This window comes from Carcharhinus amblyrhynchos, chromosome 28 (assembly GCF_965287045.1).
Source record: "Carcharhinus amblyrhynchos chromosome 28, sCarAmb.v2.hapA, whole genome shotgun sequence".
Classification (NCBI taxonomy): domain Eukaryota; kingdom Metazoa; phylum Chordata; class Chondrichthyes; order Carcharhiniformes; family Carcharhinidae; genus Carcharhinus; species Carcharhinus amblyrhynchos.
In genome coordinates, this window is record NC_137351.1 from 3,695,728 (window position 1) to 3,721,814 (window position 26,087).

Below are 26,087 nucleotides of genomic sequence, written 5' to 3' on the forward strand. Positions count from 1 at the left end.
AGTATGAGATCAACCGGCGTTCCTGACCCTAAGGTTGGTCCTTCCTGAAGTGCATCACCTGAGGAATTTATTTTGGCAATTGGTTCTCGCAAAGCTTTGACATCAATGTTTCTAATTTAAGGTGTGGGTGCCAATAATGATCAGGTTAAAATGTTACGCAGTAAATATACTTGATGATCATCCCAGGGCAGGTTTTTTTAGTCCCGCCACTTCACCAGTCCTAGACAGACTTTGAGGGCTGAAGTGTGCTGCTTGTGCCTAGTTGTTGGGCGATGAAGATTTCCCCATCCCAGGACATTTTCTGGGCTTGTGGAGATCCATATTGCAGGACAGAACCTTAGGCAGTGCATAATAGAAATGGTAGCTAAGCCAACTGTAGACACTAGGTGTGAGAGGGCTGTATTCCTTTGCCAGGCCTTGATGGAGATAGGGCGCAGGCGTACTGTAAATGGTGGCATGGTGGCGCAGTGGTTAGCACTGATGCCTCACAGCACCAGGGACCTGACTTGGGTCACTATCTGTGCGGAATCTGTACGTTTTTGCCCCTGCGCCCCCACCCCTTCATCTGCATGGGGTTCCTCCGGGTGCTCTGGTTTCCTCCCACAGTTCAAAATACATGCTAATTAGGTATATTCGTCATGCCTAATTCTCCCTCAGTGCACCCAATTAGGTGCTGCAGTGTGGCGGCTCGGAGATTTTCACAGTAACTTCATTGCAGTGTTAATGTAAGCCTACTTGTGACACTAATAAATATACTATACAGTAATAGCTCTCAAAGGACTCGTTATTGCAAGTTATTAGCATTCCACTGCACTCCCAAGGAAGCACTACCCACCCTCTTCTCTCCTCCCCCTGCCCAACTAGTCAATGGGAGTCTACAGGCAGGCTGTGGTGCTGTGTTTTCCATGTCCATTTGTTTTGGGGTGTTCAACCAAGATTTAATCAAAGAAATAAGCTGGGAGGCTGAATGCTAACAATTGACTCGGACACCTACTTTAGGAAAAGGCCAAGCTTCCCTACCTCAGGAAGGCTGTGCGAATTTTGCCTCGATGTTAATGTGGTGAAGATCTCATCCTCTGAGTCTTTTACCCTTTTTTCTGACTTTTGCTTCCGGTGAACTGGGAGCAGATTTTTGCGTTAGTTCTGGGACAGCATGGAGTCGCAAACTGGAAGAAATTGGCCGCAGAGCAGAGTAGATGGAAGTCCCAGTGCCAATACCATCTCTAGTTATTTTAAGTGGAGTGGGTAAGAGGGTGGGTCAGAAACCCCATGGGTTGCTGTTTAGAAGTTGCCAGCTTCCTTCTGGAAGTGAACATTTCAGAACTTCTGCAATTTCAGCAAGGCAGCTCTGTTTTGGAAGTTCTCCTGGTTAACGGAGGTGTGAACCAGGGACTGGAGGCAGGCAGAGTGTAAAATGTGAATAAAAATGCCGTTCAATCCTTTATAGTTCACCACAAAATGCAGCAATCTTACTTAAATCTCACAATTTGCCATTCCATGTTGTCCCAGAACTGCATAAAAATCTACTAAAGTGAGTGATGACAGACCTGTAATTGGAAAAGCCAAGTGGTCATCAAATAATGTGTTTGCCAGGTTATTAGTTCTGACAACTGGAAAGCTGTTAGATGGAAGAACAGTATTTTGAAAGTGGAAAACTGTTTTGATACATTAGAACAGATGATCTGGTATATAAAATGCCGTTCTACATTCCACGATATTGAAAGGCTACCCCACTGTAAAATCAATAGTTGAACGCTTAAACAATCCTCATGTCTTTCATTCAATCCTCCCTGTCATCCTGCCAAGCAGATCAGCCATCTCTTTGGCTGTTTGAAAGATGTGACAGATTTGAGTTTTCCAGTGAGGATGAATGTTTTTAGAGTTCCTACCAAATCATGTTTGTTTATTTTTCTGATTTATCAGTTTTTAAAAGTTTTCCAATTGTTATTATAGGACTTGTGGGTTCTTTTTATAAAATGGAAACTGGGTGAGTGGTTATGGGTGATTGTGGAGGTGAGTGAGTGAGCGGGGTGAAGGGGGGGGAAGTGAAAAGGGGTTTATACTAGGATCATAGGATCATGGAATCCCTACAATGCAGAATGGCAGTGTAGTGACATAATGGTTAGCACTGCTGCTTCGTAGGTCCAGGGACCCGGGTTTGATTCCTAGCTTAGTCACTGTCTGCACAGAGTCTGCACATTCTCCCCGTGTGTTTCCTCTGGGTGCTCTTATTTCCTCCTACAGTTTGAAAGATGTGCAGGTTAGATGCATTGGCCGTGCTAAATTTTCCATCAGTGTACCTGAACAGGCACTGGAGTGTGGCGACTAGGGGATTTTCACAGTAACTTCATTGCAATGTTAATGTAAGCCTACTTGTGACTAATAAATTAAAAAAAAGGAGGCCATCCTCCCCATATACTTGCACCAACAACAATCCCATCCAGGCCTATCTCTATTACGCCATGTATTTACCCTGCTAGTCCCCCTTACATTAAGGGGCAATTTAACAAGGCCAATCCACCTAACCTGCATATCTTTGGAGTGTGGGAGGAATCCAGAGCACCCAGAGGAAACCCACGCAGACTTGGGGAGAAGGTGCAAACTCCTCACGGAGAGTGGCCCGAGGCTGGAATTGAACCTGGGTCCCTGGCGCTGCGAGGCAGCAGTGCTAACTACTGTGCCACTGTGCTGCAACATACTGATACTGATGAGAAGAACTGGGTCAATGTCTCTACAAAGCCGTATGCCCTGACATTGACTCTGCTTCTGACCCCAGGGTTCCCCACTCCACAGGAGGTGCAAAACTGGGCATGCCAGCTCTGCCTAGACAGAGGAGTGAATCAAAACATCAGGAAAATGTCCAACACCTGATTCCCCCGTCCACAATGAATATCAGTCCTCGTCTTCCCTCGGGAAAAGGGTTAAAGACTCCTCCCTCTTACATCTATGAACTGAACCACAGTGATATTGGAAATAATGTGCATATAGACATTTATTTATCACATTTTATTTCCAAGTACTAGTTTATAATGAGGTTCATATAATATAAAGATGAGTTATAGTACAAATGGACTATTTGCTTATAGCATATGGTTCTTAAAGTTAGAAGTTTACTCTCATTCCAATATTAAATTTCCTCCATCAGTTTCCAATCTCATTTCATTTATAGCATTGAAATTTCTGTGTTTTGTCTATTCTCTTCCCTATAACTAGGATCATTCTGGAACATTCAGCAATCAAGTTTCTTATCTCTTATGGACCCATGTCGGGGTCGTCATATTCAGGTGCAAGGTTGTGTGGCAGTTGCTAATAGCAATAAAGAAACTATTTCCCCTACATAACCCCTTCACTTGCATCCATTTCCAATCTGTCCATTGGTCAGACTGGTGATATAGTATGGTTCGATGTTTCTTGCATAAATTGCCTCACGCCACAAGGTTTGAGAAGTTTTATTCAGACAGTAAATTGCCTCTTCATCCATTGCTAGGCAGTGCAAGCCCATCTTCTTTTCAGTTTTCAGAGAATATTTGACACGCATCAAATTAAGCCTTTGGGCTGTAGCAGAACCTATTTGGAGAACTATTTCTAGACGTAGATGGCTCTGCCAGTTTAGGATTTGAAATATGCAGCGTGTGTTTGATTCATTCATTCCACCCCAATAAACTGAATGGGTAGTTTGAATTCCCCAATGTCAAACCAACACTGGAAATACAAATTGGTACTAATAGCAGCAGATGAAGCATAAAGCCCAGAGCTTCTAACACTTTGGTAGTTTGGAGTGAAGTTGCCAAAAGTTGTGCATGTAGCAGTTTTCAGTGTGCCTGTAGTGTGTAATTTTGGATGTCCAGCCATTGTTTGTTCTGTTCCATGGGACATATTGAGGGGTGCACGATCAAACAAAAGCACCCTACAGATTACAGCACAGTGTGAGTATAACATTAAGCTTGAAATTAGACTGACTACATCGATGGGCAAATCTTTTAATGTGCGTGTGATATTTTTCAGCATTCTGGACTTGATTAAATAGTGGCATTGAGTCTAAAGGCAAGGATGTCATGTTGAACTTGTGTAAAACATTGCTTTGTCTTCAACCGGAGAATTGAGTCGAGTTCTGGACACAACTTTAGGAAGGACGTGAAGGCATTAGAGAAGGCACAGAAAAGATTCACGGGAATTGTTTCAGGAATGAGCAGTTTCAGTTATGGAGATAGGTTGGAGATGTTGGAACTGTTTTCCGGGAAGAAAAGAGACTCCCCCTGGTGCGGGAGGGAGGGGGGGGGGAGGTGTTGGGGAGAGGGTGGGTGTGGTCGGAAATCCGCACTGTTTGGTGAATAATCAGTCACTTGTGATTTTCCCCAAATTCATGGTCAGAAGGTGGGCTTGCAATGCACTGGAGAATGTAATGTTTTTGGGGTTGGCAGTAAGGTTGGTAGAGGGTGGCATGGCTGGTGGGTAAGGTCGAGAGTACCCCAAGATGAAGGAGCCATCTTTTCACCTTTTTTTAATGGTTAAATGAGAAGTAGATCAATCAGCCAGCACAGAAATGATGGACCAAATGGCCTCCTTCTGTGTGGTAAGCATTTTATGATTCTGTAATCAGAAAAGGCCATTAAGCCCATCAAACCTGACAGAGTAACTTGCCCTGGCTCTGCCCTCACCCTATCCCTGCAATCCCACACATTTCCCATGGCCAATGCATCTAACCTACACATCTTGGGACACTAAGGGGCAATTAACATGGTCAATCCACCTAACCTGCACATCCCTGGACTGAGAGGGGAAGCAGGAGCATCCGGAGGAAACCCATGCAGACATGGGGAGAATGTGCAACCTCTACACAGAGGGTGACCCAAGGCCAGAATCGAACCTGGGTCCCTGGTACTGTGAAGTAGCAGTGCTTGTTAGCATGTGACTGGTGACAACTTTGTATCGGATGTGATATGATCAATGGTAATGAGATGTAAGGGCCAGCTGACTCAGTAAACCATGGAACCAATTACAGAATGATGTGATGGTCAGCTGACCAGCTGGGTCAGTATAAATAAGAACCTGTTGGGAATTGTGGGGAGCTTGGAATAGCCCAGGGCGAAGTCCCAAATTTGGAGTAATGAAGTTTCTCTATTAAACCCTTTCTTTGATTTACAAGTTGGAGTAAGTTTTGTTAGAATTTTATTGTCTGCATTTGATGAATCCCTTCTGAAGAAACAGTGCTGACGACCATGCCACTACGCTGTAATAGAGATACTCATCTGTTTATTTTAGATTGGCTAACACTATTGTCAAAACAACAGTGCTGTCATCTGATACATTGATGCATGAACACCGCTGAGTGCAGTTTTCAGTCTGAAATGTAAAAATGCGTTGAAGCCAGAAATGGTAACTTTGCGTGAGCGAGGACAGTAATGGTGAATTCATTTTGAGTTGCCACCTCTGCCCTAGTAAAATGACCTCAGTAATCTCATGAGCCGGGACCTGAGCAATGTTAGATTTTAGGTTGTAACATTTCCTTCGTTTTAATTGACGGTCCAAGTTTCAAACTTGTGGCATGTTCTAAATTATCTTAATCCACTCAATGTCTACTGTGCAGGCCCGTTAGATATGAAATATTCTTAACATTTACTGAAAGCATTTTAAACCCATGGTGCAGTACCGTTATGGTTTAATACCTTCTGTAAGAGAATTGGAACGTTGAACTATTTTTCACATTGTCCCTGGCGATGGAGAATCAGGAATATTCATTCCGCCTCTGAAGAGTTTCGGCTAATTTTCTGTGCACATCATCAATTGTAAGTATCTGATAATCTCGGATCACGCAAAGTCTTAATGTGGTGATCTTTCAAAACACAGCACCTGAAATGATCCCCTAGTAGCAGCCACGTTATTTTTCAGAATTTCATCTTTTTAGAATTGCCTTTCACTTTTGTAAAGAGAACTTGCCTTTTAAACAATTAGAGTATCTTACATTTTAGATGGTAAAATGAATATTTGTTCAAATTTCATGCACATAAGAGACAACACATTAATTTTGCTCTGATGCTAATTATATGACTCTGTAATGTGCGTGCATGTGCAATCTACATACTTATAAAAGACTGACGTGATCGCACAGCTGTGATGCACCTTGCGTACGTATCTATGAAATGGGCTTCTTTGCTTAATGCGCGTGTGTGCTTTTTAAATGTTTTTTCTTGGTGTGTGTGTGTGTGTGAAACTGTGCAATCAATGTTCTGAGGTAAAATCATAGAATCCCTACAGTGTAGAAGGAGGCCATTCAGCCCATCAAATTTGCACCAGCCACAATCCCACCCAAGACCTATTCCCATAATCCCACATATTTACCCTGCTAATCCCCGAATGCTAGGGTCAATTTGGCACGGCCAATCAACCTAACTGGCACATCTTTGGACTGTGGGTGGAAACCAGAGCACTGGAGAAAACCCACACAGACACAGGGAGAACATGCAAATTCCATACAGACAGTGACCTGAGGCCAGAATTGAACCCGGGTCCCTGGCGCTGTGAGGCAGCAGTGCTAACCCACTGTGCCACCGTGCCACCCGGGGCTGCTGCTTTGATGGTGGTTCTTTCTACAACTTGGTGACTAGGCATGAGGAGAGCATGAAGAAGCAATCATGTGGTTGGAGCCTGTGGAGGCCACAATGTTCTTTTTTATGTAAAGGACTGCAGTGAATGGTTGGGTTCCTATGACAATCTGACAGCTTTCCGACTCATTTTTTTCTCCCAGTTGTGGGGTGAGGGAGACTGTTATTTTTTTTCATTCACGTGTGGGACATGGGTGTTGCTGGCTGAGCAGCATTTATTGTCTATCCCTAGTTGACCTTGAGAAGGTGGTGGTGAGCTGCCTTCTTGAAACGCTCGGCCATTTCAGAGATCAGTTAAGAGTCACCCGCATTGCTGTGGCTCTGGAGTCACATGTAGATCAGGCCAGGTAAGGACAGCAGATTTCCTTCCCTAAAGGACTTTAGTGAACCAGATGGGTTTTTGCAACAATTGACAATGGTTCCATGGTCATCAATAGATCCTTGATTCCAGATTTTTTTTATTGAATGCAAATTCTACCATCTGTCATGGTGGGATTTGAACCCGGGTCCCCAGAACATTAGCTGAGTTTCTGGATGCCACTTAGCGATCGCCTCCCATGTTACTAAATTCAACAAAGTCAGTTTCATAAGATGCCATGGGGTGAGTACACTTTTGTGTTTTCTGCTTGTGAATAGGGAGGTTTCTATCCTGTAAATAGATGTGAAATCTGCATTGGTGTGAAATGCACAGCTGTGTAATGTAGATAATTTGAAACATTCATTGAGGTGTAAACTGCAAATGTGAAACACACCTATCGATACAGTTTCCTTCCTTGTGAAATGAAATTCATCGTTTTGCCTGTGATATTACTTGGTTGAAACACAGCGTGTTTGACAAAGTAGAATAAATGGATTCTATGCATAGATAAAGCTGGATATTATTCTGTTCCCTCAGAAATCATTATTGTAGACAGAGCGCAGCTACAAGAGGTCAGAAGGAAACATCATACTACACCTTGACATTTACCATCACTTTCCTGCACTCGAAGGATGTCTGCTACCTGGCATATCACTACCCATACACCTACTCGACACTAATGGTATGTAACTTTCTTATTCTATAGACTGTGGAAGGGTCCTGCAAAACACCCCAGTGATCTAATCTACTGAACAGTTTGTAATGATCTCAACAAGGCCCATGAGGCTGGCCTCTTAGAGTATGAGCTCCCTGATTGAGGTAATGATTGCTTGCGTAAGCAGGGAGCCTCACCTGTATATATTGAGGAGTGTCAGGTCCAGTGGCACTCCTGATTCTGATATTCTACCTGGAGCATTCTAAGAGTGGAATAGAATTTGTAAAGAAAGGGAATCTGGAGAAGGTCCATTTCCCCCAAATTCAGGCAGTCAGGTTAAGGGCAGGATCTTTTCCTGTTGGCTTCAGGGTCTGGAACTCAGACTCAAATCAGGACTAAAGGTCACACCGTGGGAGGAACACTCAGTCATTTGAGATTTCATAAAAATTGGTCGATTAGTTTTTTTGATTTGTTGTGATTTGATTTATTATTGTCACATCTATTGGGACGTATTGTCACGTGTATTGCGCACTATACAGACAAACCATACCATTCATAGAGTACATAGGGGAGAAGGATAATAGAAGGCATTAGTATGCCACAGCAGGTAGGTGAGGGCAAGGGTGTGCCAAGATGGAGAAGACTATCAAGCTGCTAGGGTCACCAGCAAGGGGTGTCTGAGCTCGCCTGGGGAGCAGATGTCTAACTCCAGGAGGATGCCTCTGCTGCTGCACTGTTCCTGCCGTGTCCGACACCACACTTACCCTGCAGCCGCAGTGTGCTGTGGGCAGGATTGCCCCTCACTGCGGAGCAAGTCCCACCCTCAGCTGCTACTGACCAATCCAAATGCTACGAATGCAGTAGTGGCCACTGCCAGGACTGCAGGGAGGAAGCAGAAGAAGACCCAATAGATTCTAGAGTTAGATCCCGAAGTTACTATGACAATCCCTTAGTTGTCACACTTTGGCACCTGTTTGGGTACACTGAGGGAGAATTTAGTATGTTCAATGCGCCTAACCAGCATGTCTTTCAGACTGTGGGAGGAAACTGGAGCATCCAGAAGAAACCCGCACAGACATGGGAAGAATGTGTATCCTCCACACAGACAACCACTCAAGCTGGGAATCAAACCCCGGTCCCTGGTGCTATGAGGCAGCGGTGCTAACCACTGTGCCACAGTGCTGCCCCAGGATACTGGAGACAGGGAGCATTTGGGCAGGTTTGGGGGAGGGGTGGAGTGGGTTTAAGGCAGCAGGTGGTTAGAAAGAAAGGGGTGATCTATTCGACCCCCAAAGACAGGATTCCCCCACCTCCTTTCCACTGTTTGAAGGTGTTCTTTTCAAAAACCCATTCCTGCCCTAGCTCAAGGCGGGTGCAATATATTATTGGGGAAAATTGGCTGGGTAACAAACCTATTTGACCCATGATTACCTATTTAACCATGGCGGGTTGCTTCCTCCCTCCTTCCTCCCCTCGCCCCTGTAGGAAGGGGTGACCTTGGGAGTGGGGGTGGGAGGTGGGTGATGGGGTGGGCTGTACCGCTTTGAAGTTTTCAAATGAAGCTCTGTGAAAATCTAATTCTGTCACCGATCTCGTAACCTCACTGAGCCCCCGAGTGACATGAAAGATTTTTAATCATTTGGCAATGTGAGCCAGAACGGTGCGAGAGCAGCCATTATTTTTACAAAAGAATTTGTTACAGGTGTACTTTAAATTAGATTTCACTGCAAAACAAAATTGGATTTCTTTCTTCAAGTAAAATTATATTGAAATGAAATCTAATGCTGAGTTTGTTTCTCAATAAAAAATTTATGTGAATAAAAGGACATTTTAGATCGTTCCACTTCACGGTGACAAATTATTCTGAATCGCTTGCACGGTGCATCGCTAATGTATTCAAGATATTGAAGCAGACCCTTTTATTTCTTTCTAAATAATTTTTGGATGAGTGTAAAATAAGTTGACATCACATTAGCACCCGATCTCTAACTACAAACCAGGCTCACATTTAGACATAGCAGGTACTGGGCGTAAGAGTGATGTGCTAACACAGGGCATGGCCGACACTGCGGTCACCCTCACCTGTAAGCTCACTTAGTTCTGTGTAAATAAGCAAAGAATTTGCATTTAGATAACATCCTTTGGGTCCCAAGAATGTCTCATCGTACTTCACAGCTAATTAAGTACTCCTGAAGTGTAGTTGCAATGACAGGGAAACATGCCAGCCAATTTGTACACATCAAGGTCTCACTGCAGCAATAAGAAAAATGATCTGTTTTTGTGGCATTGGTTGGAAGATACATTAGAGACAGAACATCGGGAGGATTCTTCTGCTCTTCTCTGAATAGTGTCATGGGAATTTTGAAGAGTACAAACTATGTCTCGGCTTAATGTCTCATCCTAAAGACCCAATGCAGGGTGGCTAGGTCCTCTGGCAATCTTCAGCATCGATGTGGAGATGCTGGCGTTAGACTTCTTACAATCTTCAGATCAGCAGTTCCGTCAGTCTTTCTGATCTATAGTAACTTGGCTGCTTTCGTCCTCCACCTTTTCTGAGCTGGGGACGGTTGTACAGCCAGTGCTAAGTGGCCATTCATAGGACCCTAACAGCATAACGGGTCTGCACCAACTCTCTGATAGAGTATCTTACCGAGGCCCTCTCCTTGTAACTCCACACATTTCCCATGGCTAATCCACCTAACCTACACACCTTGGGACACTAAGGGACAATTTTATCACAGCCAATCCACACCTACACATCTTTGGACTCAGTAAGAAGTCTCACAACACCAGGTTAAAGTCCAGCAGGTTTATTTGGAACCACGAGCTTTCGGAGTGCTGCTCCTTCATCAGGTGAGCTTTTGGAGTGCTGCTTATCTGATGAAGGAACTGTGCTCTGAAAGCTTATGATTCCAGATAAAGCTGTTGGACTTTAACCTGGCATTGTGAGAGTTCTTACTGTGCCCACCCCAGTCCAACACTGACATCTTCACCTCATCTTTGGTTTGTGGGAGGAAACCAGAACTCCTCGAGGAAACGCACGCAGACATGGGGAGAATGTGCAAACTCCAAACAGACAGGACCTGAGGCCAGAATTGAACCCAGGTCCCTGGCGCTGTGAGGCAGCAGTGCTAACCACTGTGCCACCATGCTGCCCTGTGCCAATGTGCCACTCTATGTGCGGAATCTTCACATCCTACCCGCCACGGGAATTGTAGCAAGCAGGACATGGACGATGCAAAGGTCCATTGACCTCGGGAGGGATTTTAAAGTTAATTTATTAGTCGCAAGTAAGGCTTACATTAACATTGCAATGAAGTTACTGTGAAATTCCCCTAGTCACCACAGTTCGGCGCCTGTTTGGGTCAATGCACCTAATCAGCACATCTTACAGAATGTGGGAGAAACCCGCGCAGACACGGGGAGAACGTGCAAACTCCACACAGATAGTGACCCAAGCCGGGAATTGAACCTGGGACCCTGGCGCCGTGAAGCAGCAGTTCCAACCACTGTGCTACTGTGCCCTCCAGCCACACTCGCCCCAAAACTGGAAAATCCCACCCTATATAAATTCAATGAGCATAAGGCAATAGGTTTTACTCAGTGACAGTCACAATCACAAGACATTTCATAGCCGAATGGCCTTCTGTTTCACACGGTTGGAGAATGGCATTTATGTCAGGAAGATTGAAAAACACAGATGGTCAAGGAAATCTAACACAATGCATTTATCTCAAGGTTTCACCTCTGTTTCAGACTCACTTGCATCTCCTCCAGGAATCGCTGAATTCTGATCAGATTTACTTCAGACATCAGATATTGTGTTCCACACTGGGGGGGAACAAGTGCCCAGTGATCACAGTTACTGCAAACCCTGGGTCCCACCCTGAAGAGTTGCATCAATTCTGTAAGTAATCAATGTATTTCTTGCTCATGATTAACTCACTTTACTGAGAATAGGGATTGATTGAAACTTTGGTGCGTCTCATCGCGTATGTGTAGGTGTGTTACTTGCTTTAATGGAATGACAAATCGTAATGTCTCATCCAAAGAGAATCTCCTCTGACAGTGTGGGGCAAGCAACTAGCAGCTCACTGAAGAGCCAATCTAGAATATCTGCTCGAGAACATGAACCTCCAGTCTCTGAGGCAAGAGTGCTATCACCTGAAAATGTGTTGGACACTGGGTGGCACGGTGGCACAGTGCCTCACAGAGCCAGGGACCCAGGGTTCAATTCCAGCCTCGAGTTACTGTCTGTGTTTCCCCTGAGTGCTCTGGTTTCAGAGAATAAACCACCGTACAGCACAAGAACAGGCCCTTCGGCCCACCAAGTCTGCTCCAATCACATTGTCCTATCTAGACCAACCGTTCATATCCCTGTATTCCCCGTCTGTTCATGTGTCTATCCAGATAAGCCTTAAATGCCACTAACATATTTGCCTCAACCTCCTCATTTGCCAGTGCATTCCAGGCCCCCATCAACTTCTGTATTAAAAAAACTTCCCCCGCACATCTCCATTGAACCTTTCCCCCTTATATTGAGCTCCTCCCATAGTCTAAAGATACATTGGTTAGGTTGATTGGCCATTCTAAATTGCCCCTGGTGTCAGGGGGATTAGCAGGATAAATATGTGGAGTTACCGGGATAGGGCCTGGGTGGGATTGTTGTCGGCTCGATGGGCCAAATGGCCTCCTTCTTCACTGTAGGGATTCTATGACCAAAAAGGTAACAGTGTCCCCAATCTGAGAGGCACAATATAGAATCATAGAATCCTACAATGCAGAAGGAGGCCATTTGGCCCATCAAGTCTGCACCAACTACAATCCCACCCAGGCCCTATCCCAGAATAACCCCATGCATTTATCCTAGTTAATTCCCCTGACACTAATGAGCAATTTGGCACTGCCAATCCACCTAACCCACACATCTTTGGACTGTGGGAGGAAATTGGAGCACCCGGAGGAAACCCACGCAGGTGCAGGGAGAATGTCTACACAGAAGTGATCCAAGACCGGGAATCAAATCCGGATCCCTTGTGCTGTGAGGCAGCAATACTAACCCCTCTGCCACCGTACCGCCCACCTCCCTCTTTTTGTTTATTTATGCTTCAATGGGGTGTGAGTTGTTACTTATCCCTGGATTCCCTTAAATTGGCATTGTTTGTTTGGCCATTTTGGAGGGTCAGACACATTGCTGTGTGTCTGGAGTTGCACAAAGATTTCCTTCCCTGAAGGACATTGGGTTTTTAACGACAGTGGTGATCATTACTGTGGTAACTTGGCCTCTTTAAGGGAAGGTGTGCGCAGGTCAAGGGACCCTCCATGGGGTCTATCGGGCGAACTGTGCAAAATAGCACCTAGTGGGTGTTAGGGCATGTGCACTGGTAGAAGAGAACATTTAGTATGAGAATGGGAGCCGGGGGAACGAGACCTGTACCTGCATTGAGCTTATTGTATATCGCTTTTTCTTTCCTTCAATAAATCATCCTTGCAGCACCGTGGCAAGCACTGCTTCCTCACAGCGCCAGGGACCTGGGTTCAGTTCCTGGCTTCAGGTCACTGTCTGTGCCAAATCTGCATGTTCTCCCCGTGTCTGTGAGGGTTTCCTTCACGTGCTCCAGTTTCCTCCCACAGTTGAAATGATGTGCTGGTTAGGCCATGCTAAATTCTCCCTCAGTGTACCCGAATAGACGGCAGCTTTGGTGACTAGTGGATTTTCACAGTGACTTCATTGCAGTGTTAATGTAAGCCTACTTGTAACACAAAAAAACTTTAAAAATGGGATCCAAGGCTTCCTCATCATGAGGCCACACGCTACAGCAATTAGACTTTTGATTTTTTTATCGAATTCACATTTCACCTTCTGCTGCAGCGGGATTTGAACCCAAGTCCTCAGTGCATTACCTTGGTGCTCTGGATTCCTAGCCCATTGACAATACCACTGTGCCACCCAGTGCTCATGAAGTAACAGCCTCCTTAATATGCCACCAGGATGAACTCCCCAGCACCATGGTGACTCACTAATATGTACATGAACTAGCCCTGAGGTTACAGACAGCTGATGACGGAGCTGGATTGGTGAGGTAAAGCCCTCTGGATCTGATTTCAGGTGTAGAATGAATCTTCAGCCTCAGATATTTATTTTTCAGGAGTTTGGTTCACAGCCTCGGGCAATGCTCAAGCACATATTTCTGAGCTCTTTTCCTGCGGATGTGTAGCCCCTTGGCATTTTCGGATTAAGAATGCATGTGAAGAAACATGAACTTTTGAATGCCCTATGAAGTAATTCTAAACAGATACAATGAGAGTAAGAATAAAGGAACAGTGATAACGCTGTGAAGAGTTATAAAGTACAGCTTTGGGTTTACAGAAGGAATATTAAAGTGCGGATTCACTGAGAACATGCCAGATACAGGAGACCACAATGACAAGATGAGACTGCAAATTGCATGCCCACTGGAGTGAAATCTATGAAGGGTTTTGATGAAGTGAAATGGAAAAGTCCATTTCCTCCGGTTGGAGAGTTAATGATGGGGATTCGTCAATCTGAAATTGCCACTGAAAATGAGAAAAAAAAAATTAAGAGATATTTCTTTATGTCAAGAATTTCTGGAGTTTGAATTCTATGCCACAGGTAGTGGTTGACGTAGAAGGCCAGGGTATCTCTTAGGGGAAAGTTGAATGAACGGTTAATGGAGAGGGACATAGAGGGGAGAGAACAAAGCAATGCAATTAGATTTGGATTGCTTTAGCAAAAGCCAGCATGGATACAATGGTCAAATAGCCAACCTTTGTGCTGTAAACTTTGTGATCATCCTTACTTCCAACAGGTCTTTCTTTCTGTTAAGCAACACACCATAAGGCCTCTTTTAACTAAAGTAGGCATCTATTCTGGCCAATTCTTTTTCCCTCTTTAATGGACTCTCTAAGGTCTAATTACTGCATATGATTAGTGCAATTCTATTGCGGGCCTTGCTACACAATTAAATAATTCACCTGCCAATTAGTGGGACAATGATAGAACAACTGGGTGACACAATAGGCAGTATTTAATGGACATTTAATGGAGTCTTGCCCACTGGATGCTGAACTAGTGGGAGTCCCACTCTCAGGGAGGCCAGCTGATTTCATTGGCCTTCCGGCTGCCCTTCAGGCAGTGAGGAACTTCCCCAGGATCGAGGATGCCAATGAGGAAACGCCACATCATGAGAAGTGCCATCCAACCGGAGGCCGGCAGTTGTATATTGCTTGGCAACGCCACTGGGGGAGCGGTGGTGGATTCTGGTGATTTTCCCCACTCAAGGTCCAGGACATTGAGGGAACCAGGATCTAGGTGAGTTATTTTTTAAATTCATTTGTAGGGCATGGGCATCGCTGGCTGGCCAGCATTTATTGCCCTTCCTTAGTTGCCCTTAAACTGAATGGCTTGCTAGGCCATTTCAGAGGGGAGTTGAGAGTCAACCACATTGCTGTGGCTCTGAAGTCACATATAGGCCAGACCATGTAAGAATGGCAGATTTCCTTCCCTAAAGGGCATTGGTGAACCAGATGGGTTTTTCCAACAATTGACAATGGTTTCATGATCATCATTAGATTCTTAATTCCAGATACTTTTTATTGAATTCAAATCTCACCATCTGCTGTGGCGGGATTTGAACCCAGGTCCCCAGAGCATTAGCTGAATTTCTCCGATTAATAGTCTGGTGATAATACCACTAGGCCGTCGCCTCCCAGTGAGGGTGGCAGGAAGTCAGACTGCCACTTCTTGATGCTGGGTCCATTAATCATGTACTGAGTACCTTTGGACAAGAGATCCCAGTCCCTCAACTGCTCCTTCCCTCACCATCACCTCCCCTCCTCAGCCAGAAGCCCAACAGCCTTTCCTTTTAACTTCTCTTTTAAGGGCCTCATCCTCTGTTGGGTGAATACGAGTGGTGGACGGATGAGACCCTTAAGTTGATATTAATTACCCACTGAGGGGCCTCAGTTGGCAGCAGGATGAGAAGGCCTTGCACAAGCCTTCCTACCTTGGACTTATTCGGGGCAGAAGTGGGAATGTGGAGAGAACCGCATCTGTCACCTTCCAGCCCAATATGAAACCCGCCCAGTTCTGAGGAAGACTCTTAATTCTGGCAAATGGGTTAAAGATCTGGTGATGCAAAGGGTTAAAAGGCCTGAGTGACATGGTTCAGAGGGACTAAGTGCTGCAATAAATGCAAGCACGTTAGAACAACTGGATGACAAAGTAGCCTAATAATGATGAATGAGTTGGAGAGACAGGGTGATGCAATGGGCTGGAGGAACTAAGGAACAGAGTAAGTTGGACAAAAGGGTCAGAGTGACCGGTTAGAGGGAGTCTGTACTGCAGTAGCAGAAGGAGATTGGGCAATGGAGTGAGTTAAGGGACTGGGAGATACAGTTAGAGAGAATGAATGTTGCAGTAGGTTGGAGACACTGAAATACACTAGGTTAATCAGCAATGGGCAACATAGTTGTTTAACAAACTGCCTTTTCACCTTTGGAAGCTGAATTTAAATCTAGACTAGCAGGTTAAATGTCATAAGAACATAAGAAATAGGAGCAGGAGTAGGCCAGCTAGCCCTTCGAGCCTGCCCTGCCGTTCAATAAGATCATGGCTGATCTGAAGTAGATCAGTTCCACTTTCCCGCCTGCTCCCCATAACCCTTAATTCCCTTATCGATCAGAAATCTATCTACCTGTGAAATAAACATGTCACCTTAGGGTGTGTCAGTGAGTTTATTCTGTAATTCGTAGAATCATAGAATCCCTACATTACAGAAAGAGACCATTTGGCCCATCAAGTCTGCACTGATCACAATCCCAGCAGGCCCCACATATCCCCACGTTTTTACCCTGCTAATACCCTGACACTGGGATCAATTTACCATGGCTGATCCACCTCACCCGCATGTCTTTGGAATGTGGGAAAAAACTGGAGCATCCGGAGGAAACTGATGCAGACACGGGGAGAATGTGCAAACTCCACACAGTCACCTGAGGCCAGAATTGAACCTGGATTCCGAGTGCTGTGAGGTAGCAGTGCTAACCACTATGCCACCGTGCCAATTGGCTACACTAACAAGAAAGGACCTTTCTTTGCCAGCTTCCCAGTCTATGGTGGGCTGGCTGATTTCAGCTGGACACTGGTAGGAGCACTTCAATTCTCTTCCACGATTCTGGGTAAGAGACAGAGGGGTGAATTTCACCATCCTGCTTGCCACAGGACTCGGAGCGGGAAAGGGACCGGCCTCGGAGTGGACCTTTGACCTTGGGTGAGATTTTCCAGTTTCGGGGCGACTGTGGCCAGAAAATCTGGAATATCGTCTAGGAGGACAAGAGCAGCTGATGAATGGGAACATCACCACTTACAAGCTCCCCTCCTGAGCCACACGCCATCCTGACTTGGAAATATATCACTGTTTCTTCATTGCCACTCAGTCACAATCCGGGAACTCCCTCCATAACAGCACTGCGGGTGTTCCGACAACACAACATGGACTGCAATGGTTCGAGGAGGTGGCTCACTCCTCCGTACCTTCTTGAGGGGGATTCGAAATGGGTAATAAATTCTGGCTTAGCCAGCGATATCTGCAATCTGTGAAAGAGTAAAGAAAAACGAGAATAAAAGCTGCCTTTGTCAGCAATTCCTACTTCCGGTACATAAGAACATAAGAAATAGGAGCAGGAGTAGGCCAACTAGCCCTTCGAGCCTGTCCCGCCATTCAATAAGAGCATGGCTGATCTGTCGTGGCTCAGTTCCACATTCCCGCCCTCTCCCCATAACCCTTAATCCCCTCTCTTATCAAAAACCCATCAACCCGCATCTTAAAAATATTTAGCGAGGCAGCCTCCACCACTTCAACGGGCAGAGAATTCCATAGATTCACCACCCTTTGAGTGAAGAAGTTCCTCCTCAACTCCGTTCTAAACCGCCCCCCCTTTATCTTGAGGCTGTGCCCCCTAGTCCTACTACCCTTTCTGAGCGGGAAGAGTCTCTCCACCTCTATCCTATCCATCCCATTCATCATCTTATACGTCTCAATGAGATCTCCCCTCATTCTTCTAAACTCTAACGAGTACAAGCCTAATTTATTCAGCCTCTCCTCATAGCTCAACCCCCTCAACTCCGGCATCAGCCTAGTAAACCTCCTCTGCACTCCCTCCAAGGCCAAAATATCCTTGCGTAAGTACAGCGCCCAAAACTGCACACAGTACTCCAGCTGCAGCCTCACCAATGCCCTTTACAGCCGCAGCAAGACCTCCCTACTTTTATATTCAATCCCCCTCGCGATGAAGGCCAGCATCCCATTCGCCTTCCTGACCACCTGCTGCACCTGCAAGCTGGGTTTTTGCGACTCATGCACAAGGACCCCGAGGTCCCTCTGCACCGTCGCCTGCTGCAGTTTTTCTCCACGTAAGTAATAATCCTTCCTATCATTACTCCTACCAAAGTGGACCACCTCGCACTTGCCAACATTAAATTCCATTTGCCATTTCCTGGCCCATTCGCCCAGCCTGTCTAGATCCTTCTGTAGACTCTCACCACCCTACGCACAATTTGCCTTTCCACCAATTTTGGTGTCATCAGCAAGAGAGCAAATTTTTATAAAATGTTCACTTTAGAGCAGAGAGAGTTAAGGAAAGATTTAACTAGAGATATTCAAAATCATGAAGGACTCTGATACGCCACATAAGGAGAAACTAATTTCACTGGCAAAAACCAGGCACAGATTTCAAGTAATTGACAAAAAAGCCATAGGTATGATGAAGATCTTTTTTTTGGCAGCAGGTTATGACAATCTGGAGTGCACTGCCTGAAAGGTAATGGTTCTCAGTTGGTGGCACAGTGGTTAGCACTGCTGCCTCACAGCACCAGGCATCTGGGTTCAATTTCAGCCTTGGCTGGCTTTGTGGAGTTTGCACGTTCTCCCTGTGTCTGCGTGGGTTTCTATCAGGTGCTCCAGTTACCTCCTACAGTCCAAAGATGTGCAGGTTAGGTGGATTAGCCAAGGTAAATTGCCCTTTTATGTCTAAAGATGTACAGGTTAGATGGATTGGCTGTGTTAAATAGTTCCTTAATGACAAAAGGTGTGTGTAGATTAGGTGGATTAGCCATGCTACATTGCCTCTAGTGTTGAAAGATGTGCAGGTTAGGTGGATTAGCTATGGGAAATGTATGGGATTACAGGGATAGGGTGGGGGTGTTGAGCCTGGGTGAGATGCTCTTTTGGGGCGTCGGTGTAGACTCGATGGACCAAATGGCCGCCTCCTGCACTGTAGGGATTCTATGAGAATTGGTCGACTATTTGAAGGGAAGGAATGGGAAGTGAGCAGGGAAACGGACATGTTTTTTAACGAGCTTAAATAGAGAAGATGGGCCGAATGATTTCCTCCTGCAAAGTAAATATAATTCTCTGTGTTACAACACTGGATACAACTTACACTGAGGAGCAAATAGGCATCAAATGACGTTGCATAAATACAGAAGGTTGCCAAACTGGTTAGTTATTCTTTCTTAAATCTTTATATTAATAATGAAATACGCATTTTTCTCTTAATGATTCTATTTGTTCAATTTTCCAAATCCTTGGATGTATCTTTTCCCCAGTGACTGGGGCTGTTAAGGTTCAAGGCTTATTCAGTAAACATGGAGGTCAGAGGCTGACTAAGAATCAATTCTCTGGAAGTGCAATGTCTAATGGAATAGATTACGCAGATATAATTGTTTAATGCTGCATGTGTTTTGTGGGGTTTGACGCTGCAGGGTGAAATTGGCAAAAGTAACTGTTGTTAGCGCTCTCGTGATAGAAGAACGGAGGATGTCAAGCAGAGAAAAGTGCGGCCGACTGAATAGCTGGTGGTTTTTGTATTTCAGTCACACTGTTGCCACTGGAATATCAATTTCCAGAACAAAGCAATGTGTAAATTGATTTGGGTGGGGGGGGTGTGGAGGTGGAGGTGGGAGATAAAGTTAAAATGTGCAGCAGTTTTATAACAACCTACCATGGAGCCCAACACAAATCTTTCCGTTAGGCAATAGCTCCAGAGTTCAGAGAAGGCCAGGAACATAAAAAACAGCGGGAAGTGTATCTGTGTAAAAATTGTTACACATTCTGCGAAGCGTTTGATATTTATTTTCCAGGGAATTGTTTGTGTTCATGGTCTCAGTCATACATTAAAGCACTTTACTGACAAAAAAAATAATCTGAGGCAATTATTGCCCGTGGGAAGGTGGTGACAACAACTGAGCAGCTTGCAAAGCCATTTCAGAACACCACTGTTATTATGGGCATGAGCCAGGTAAGGCTGACACATTTCCTTTCCGAAATGACACATGGGTTTATCAGACGGTCTGATAGTTTCATGGTCACCATGACTGACATTAACTTTTTATTCCAGGTTTGTTTAATTCACTGAATTAATGCCCTAACTCCGTTTTTTTTTCATTCATTCACGGGATGTGGGCCCCGCTGGCTGGGCCAGCATTTATTGCCCATCCCTGAAGGTGTTTTACATAAGAACATAAGAAATAGGAGCAGGAGTAGGCCATCTAGCCCTTCGAGCCTGCCCCGCCATTCAATAAGATCATGGCTGATCTGTCGCCGCTCAGTTCCACTGTCCCGCCCTCTCCCCATAACCCTTAATCCCCTCTCTTATCAAAAACCCATCAACCCGCGTCTTAAAAATATTTAGCGAGGCAGCCTCCACCACTTCAACAGGCAGAGAATTCCAGAGATTCACCACCCTTTGAGTGAAGAAGTTCCTCCTCAACTCCGTTCTAATCCGCCCCCCTTTTATCTTGAGGCTTTGTCCCCTAGTCCTACTGTCTTTTTAAGAGTCATTGCTGTGGCTCTGGAGTCACATGTAGGCCAGACCAGGTAAGGATGGCAGATTTCCTTCCCCAAAGGACATTAGTGAACCAGATGGGCTTTTCCGATAATGAACAATTGTTTCATGGTTATTGTTAGATTTTTAATTCCAGATTTTTATTGAACTCGAATTTCGCCACCTGCTGTGGTGGGATTCGAACCTGATTCCCCAGAATGTTAACCTGGGTCTCTGGGTTATTGTTCCAGTGACAACCACAGCTTTCCCTACCAATGGGTTTGAGCTCATGCTTCTGGTCCAGGTCTAGTCTTGCTTTCCTAGTCTCCCCAAACAACTGAAAGCCTATGTTCCTGGCATATATTCCAGTAAATCGATTCTGCGCCCTCTTCAATATCTTGTCATCAATACTAAAGGATGAGATCTCGAATTGAATGCAATATCACAGAAAACCCAAGACAAGACTAAGTAAAATGGATTGGTTAACTTTTACACCCACACGAGAGGGATTTTACAATGTCCACTCTTGGAAAGATAGAATCCAGAAAGAGGCCATCCGGCCCAATCGAGTCTGCACTGATTCTCCAACAGAGTGTTGCACCCAAGCCCTCCCCTCCACCCTATCCCCATAACCCCACACATATACCACGGTCCATCTACCTAACCTACACATCTTTGCACACTAAGGGCAGGATTTTCTGACCATGTGCGCCCCAAGGCCCAAAACTCCTGCCCGAGGTCACAGACTTCTAAGTGAACCACCAAAATTTTCAGTCCCGCCATTATGCTTCCTGTAGTGGGCAGGACCAGAAAATCTCTCCTTAAGGGACAATTTAGCCCTGTCAATCCCACCTAATCACCACATCTTTGTAACCTCTTCAGTTGGGAAGAGTTGACACTAGCTGTCTTTGCCTGTTGCAGTTGGTTCCAATTGTCACATGTGTTTTTATGCTTAAGCCCAACCAGAGACTGAAAGAGGTGTTGATTAGTCACCATCCTGATAGGGTGGCACAGTGGCACCATGGTTAGCACTGCCACTTCCCAGCACCAGGGACCTGAGTTTGATTCCCGGCTTGGGTCACTGTCTGTGTGGAGTTTGCACCTTCTCCCCGTGTCTGCATGGGTTTCCTCTGGGTTTGAATGTCTGAAATATCTAAAAAAGAATGTCTACCCAGTTATGGTTGGCATGGTGGCACAATGGTTAGCACCTCAGAAAGGTGTGCTTGTTAGGTGCATTGACCGTGCTAAATTCTCCCTCAGTGTATCCAAACGGGAGCTGGAGTGTTGCAACTAGGGGATTTTCACAGTAACTTTGTTGCAGTGTTAATGTAAGCTTACGTGTGATACTAATAAATAAACTTTAACCTTACTTGTCACAGGGAATCGGCAATATGTGGTGCTGACGGCCCGCGTCCATCCTGGGGAGAGCAACGCAAGTTGGGTCATGAAAGGGACACTGGAATTCCTCATGAGTGATGATGCCATTGCTCGCAGTCTCCGGGACTCCTACATCTTTAAAATCATTCCCATGCTTAATCCTGATGGTGTCATCAATGGCTGGTGAGTCGTAGCAACAGGAGATGTTTTTACTCTTTCACTATTTAAATTTAAAAAAAAAACGTTCCTTGTTATAACCCAAGCTCAGTCTTTACAGCTGCCTGGCTAAAACATGCACCGTATCGCAATTAAGGCCTGATGAGAGATGGTGGCATAGCGTTGTCGCTAAACTAGTAATCAGGAGCCCCAGGCTAATAATGCCCTAGGAACGTGGGTTCAAATCCCAGCATCACAGCTGGTGGAACTTAAATTCAATTTAAAAATCTGGAATTGAAAGCATTTAGTAATAATGAGCATGAAACTATCACCAAATGTCACAAAAATCTACACGGTTCACACAGGTTTTTAAGGGAGGGAAATCCGCCATCCTTTCAGCTCTGGCCCAGATGTGAGTCCAGATCCACACTGGTGTGGTTTTACTCTGAAATGATTGAGCAAGTCACTCAGTTCCAGGGCAGTGAAGGATGAGTAACAACTGTCAGCCTCGCAAGTGACACCATCATCCCATCAAAGAATAATAAAACAGAAGCCATGCTTACAACTCCCTTAAAGAACAAAGAACAGTACAGCACAGGAAACAGGCCCTCATTGGTCCAACTAGACCATTCGTTTGTATCCCTCCATTCCCAGTCTGTTCATGTGACTATCCAGGTGAGTCTTAAACGATCCCAGCGCCTCCACCACCCTACTTGGCAGCGCATTCCAGGCCCCCACCACCCTCTGTGTAAAAAAAAAAAAGTCCCTCTGATATCTGAGTTAAACCTCGCCCCTCTCACCTTGAGCCTGTGACCCTTCATGATCGTCACCTCCGACCTGGGGAAAAGCTTCCCACTGTTCACCCTATCTATACCTTTCATAATTTTGTACACTTCTATTAGGTCTCCCCTCATTCTCCGTCTTTCCAGGGAGAACAACCCCAGTTTACCCAATCTCTCCTCATAGCTAAGATCCTCCATACCAGGCAACACCCTGGTAAACCTCCTCTGCACTCTCCAAAGCAAAACTTACTAAAATATTCACAATACTGCACTCTCACTATAACCCCAGCTCCTAGGTGGACAAACAATTCAACTGGAACAGTCTGGAAAGTAAATTGGGCCCAGTCATAAACAGTTGACGCCGGCTGTCTTTGCCTGTTCCAGTTGATTCCAGTTGTCACGTGTGGTTTTGTGCTTGTCACATTTGTCCCCAATTGAACCCAACATATGAAAGGGAAATCTCACCCCATGCCTAATATGTTCAATCAGATATGTGTTTCTACTGGTGTATGTTCCTACAGGTAAATGTTCACATATAAATACAGGTATATACACATCTAGGTATATGTTCAGCTATATATATGTTAAGATAGGTATATGATCAATATCTATATGTTCATCGGACATCAGCATGATGATGTGTACTCAATGGTGAAAGACTAATGAGGAAACTGAAGGAGACACAACTGTCATTGTAAGCTGCAAAGTTTTATTAGGAAAAACTGAGATAAAAGAAAAAACATAATTAAATTGAACACCAGATAACTTGAAAGCTTGGTTTATTCACACATCTAATGAATAGTGCACCACTTTACAAATGTACACATTTTCTGCTGAATTCATGTAGAACAGAATTGATGTAACATATGTGTCAAGATAGAAATTGGAAAAGTCTCTGATCTCACATGCGGATAACCCCTCTGGTCCCCAAAGGACCTGACCCTTGTTAACCACCACTGCTCTAATATGGAGATGCCGGCATTATTCTGGGGTGAGTATAGTAAAAAGTCTCACAACACCAGGATAAAGTTCAACAGCTATATTTGGAATTTTGAGCTTTCACAGCGCTGCTCCTTCATCAGGTGAGCAGTGCTTCGAAAGTTCACCAGATGAAGGAGAGACGCTCCAAAAACTTGTGATTCCAAATAAACCTGTTGGAGTTTAACCTAATGTTGTGAGACTTCTTACTGTGACTACCACTGTAGGCATTTACAGCCTATTTTTTGGATTTTGCCCAACGCAGTGCACATGCTCTCCTCCCTCAAGCCTCTTTATCTCCTTTCCCTCACATACTCCACAAACAAAAGAACCTACCTTTTTCCCCCACCACACAAATCTACTCGCACACTCCCTCCTTCTCCTCCTCCTCCTCCCCCTCCCCGCACCCCCGCCATCTATCACTCCGCACAAAAACATGAATAAAATTTGAAAAACTCCAGGAGGCAAGAAGAAACAAGCCACGATATAAGGGTAAGGCATCACAAGGAGCAACAGGGGTTGGACGTGAACCAAACGAAAAGTAGGAGAGCAATGAGAAAAGGGGATAGGTCCTCTTTCTGTCTGAACTCCCCAGAAATTGGTTGGCATGGTGGCACAGTGGTTAGCACTGCTGCCTGACAGCTTCAAGGACCTGGGTTTGATTCCCGGCTTGGGTCACTGTCTGTGTGGAGTTTGCACATTCTCCCTGTGTCTGTGTGGGTTTCCTCTGCGTGCTCCGGTTTCCTCCCACAGTCCAAAGATGTGTGGGTTGGTTTGATTGGCCATGGTAAATTGCCCCTTAGTGTCCTGGGATGCTTAGGTTAGAGGGAGTGGCAGGGTAAATATGCGGGGTTACAGGGATAGCGCCTGGGTGGGATTGTTGCTGGTGCAGACTTGATGGGCCGAATAGCCTCCTTCTGCACTGTAGGAATTCTATGATGATTAAAAATAAGACTATAACACTCTCTCATTGTTGACACATCAAAATGAGACATTCACACACATTCCATAGCACACAATCTCTCACTGCGCACCCTTCCCTTTTATGCAAAAGCATTCTGAATGTTGAAGCGATGAGACATGTGTGCTGGGTGTTGAGAAGTGAGGAGGGGGTGGAAAAATGATTCAGTACAACACAGCCAAAGTTGCTGAAGTGTAAACAACTTTCAGGATTGGGGGAATCCTGGGAGTGAATGTTTAGGTGACCATGGCCGGAATTTTCCAGCCCCTGCCTCTGGCAAGGTCTTCCAGTCCCACCGATGTCCATGGGTGTTTGAGTGGCTTGCTGCATCCAGAAAATTCTGGCTTATGACTCTGGTTCAGTATACTGAGTAACGCTTGGTTTAATAATGACACATTAATAGTTTGTCTTTCATCTCTGGCGTTGGTCCTTCCGGAGGAGAAAGTTATGAACGGCAATTAGTCCTAATGTACATTGGAATTTTATAGCCAGCTGCACAGTGACTGCTGTCATAGGCAGAATGTTGATGAATGTAAGTAGGTTGATGAATATTTTAGTTTTGTTAAACTACAAAATAAGGAAAGACCAGAAAAATGCTAAAGAATGTCAGTAGAATGATGAATGCTGAATTTGTTACAGTGATTAATCACAAGTGCGTTCTGACCATTCCTGGGTCCCGTTCCCTTCTTTGTTCCCCCAGAGACAACCTCTGGTACTCAGCTGGTTTATTTATCCATTCTTGGGTCTGGATGGATGAATCAAGGTCTGTTGATCGTGGTTGTTCTTTGTCAAAATCACTCCAGGAATATCCTGGAGGGAAAGAAATAACCCAAGGCTTCTCTTTGTCATTAACAAGTACCTCTTTAAGTATTCCCTTCCTCAACCTTTAACATCATTTGGGCAACACGGTGGCACAACGGTTAGCACTGCCTTCATCACAGCACCAGGGACCCAGGTTCAATTCTGGCCTCGGGTCACTGTCTGTATGGAGTTTGCACGTTCTCCTCGTGTCTGCGTAGGTTTCCTCTGGGTGCTCCGGTATCCTCCCGCACTCCAAAGATGTGCAGGTTAGGTGGATTGGCCATGTTAAATTGCCTCTTAGTGTCAGGGAGATTAGCAGGGTAAATACAAAGGGTTGCGAGGATAAGGCCTGGGTGGGATTGTTGTCAGTGCAGACTTGATGGGCCAAATGGCCTTCTGCATTGTGGGGATTCTATGATTCTATTCTATGAATAAGAAGCTCCTAAGCTTTCTTTGTCACCAAGAAGAAAAATGTTGCATGTTTTCTGCCTGTAGTTTAAGGTTCTGGCATATAAAGGACTAATGTGGGACTGGGTACAATGCTGTCCACAGTGTGATGTAAAGGGACACA

The 26,087-nt window shown here is 45.1% G+C and overlaps 1 protein-coding gene across 1 annotated transcript in view; it reads left to right on the top strand.

Annotated features, from left to right (window-relative positions):
* agbl1 (AGBL carboxypeptidase 1) overlaps window positions 1–26,087 on the top strand; it is a 223,136-nt gene that overhangs the window by 86,460 nt on the left and 110,589 nt on the right. Inside the window, exons 16-18 of the mRNA XM_080214182.1 lie at window positions 7,498–7,642; window positions 11,372–11,522; window positions 21,841–22,021. Of these exons, the coding sequence (XP_080070308.1) occupies window positions 7,498–7,642; window positions 11,372–11,522; window positions 21,841–22,021 (477 nt within the window). The remainder of the gene's footprint in view (window positions 1–7,497; window positions 7,643–11,371; window positions 11,523–21,840; window positions 22,022–26,087) is intronic.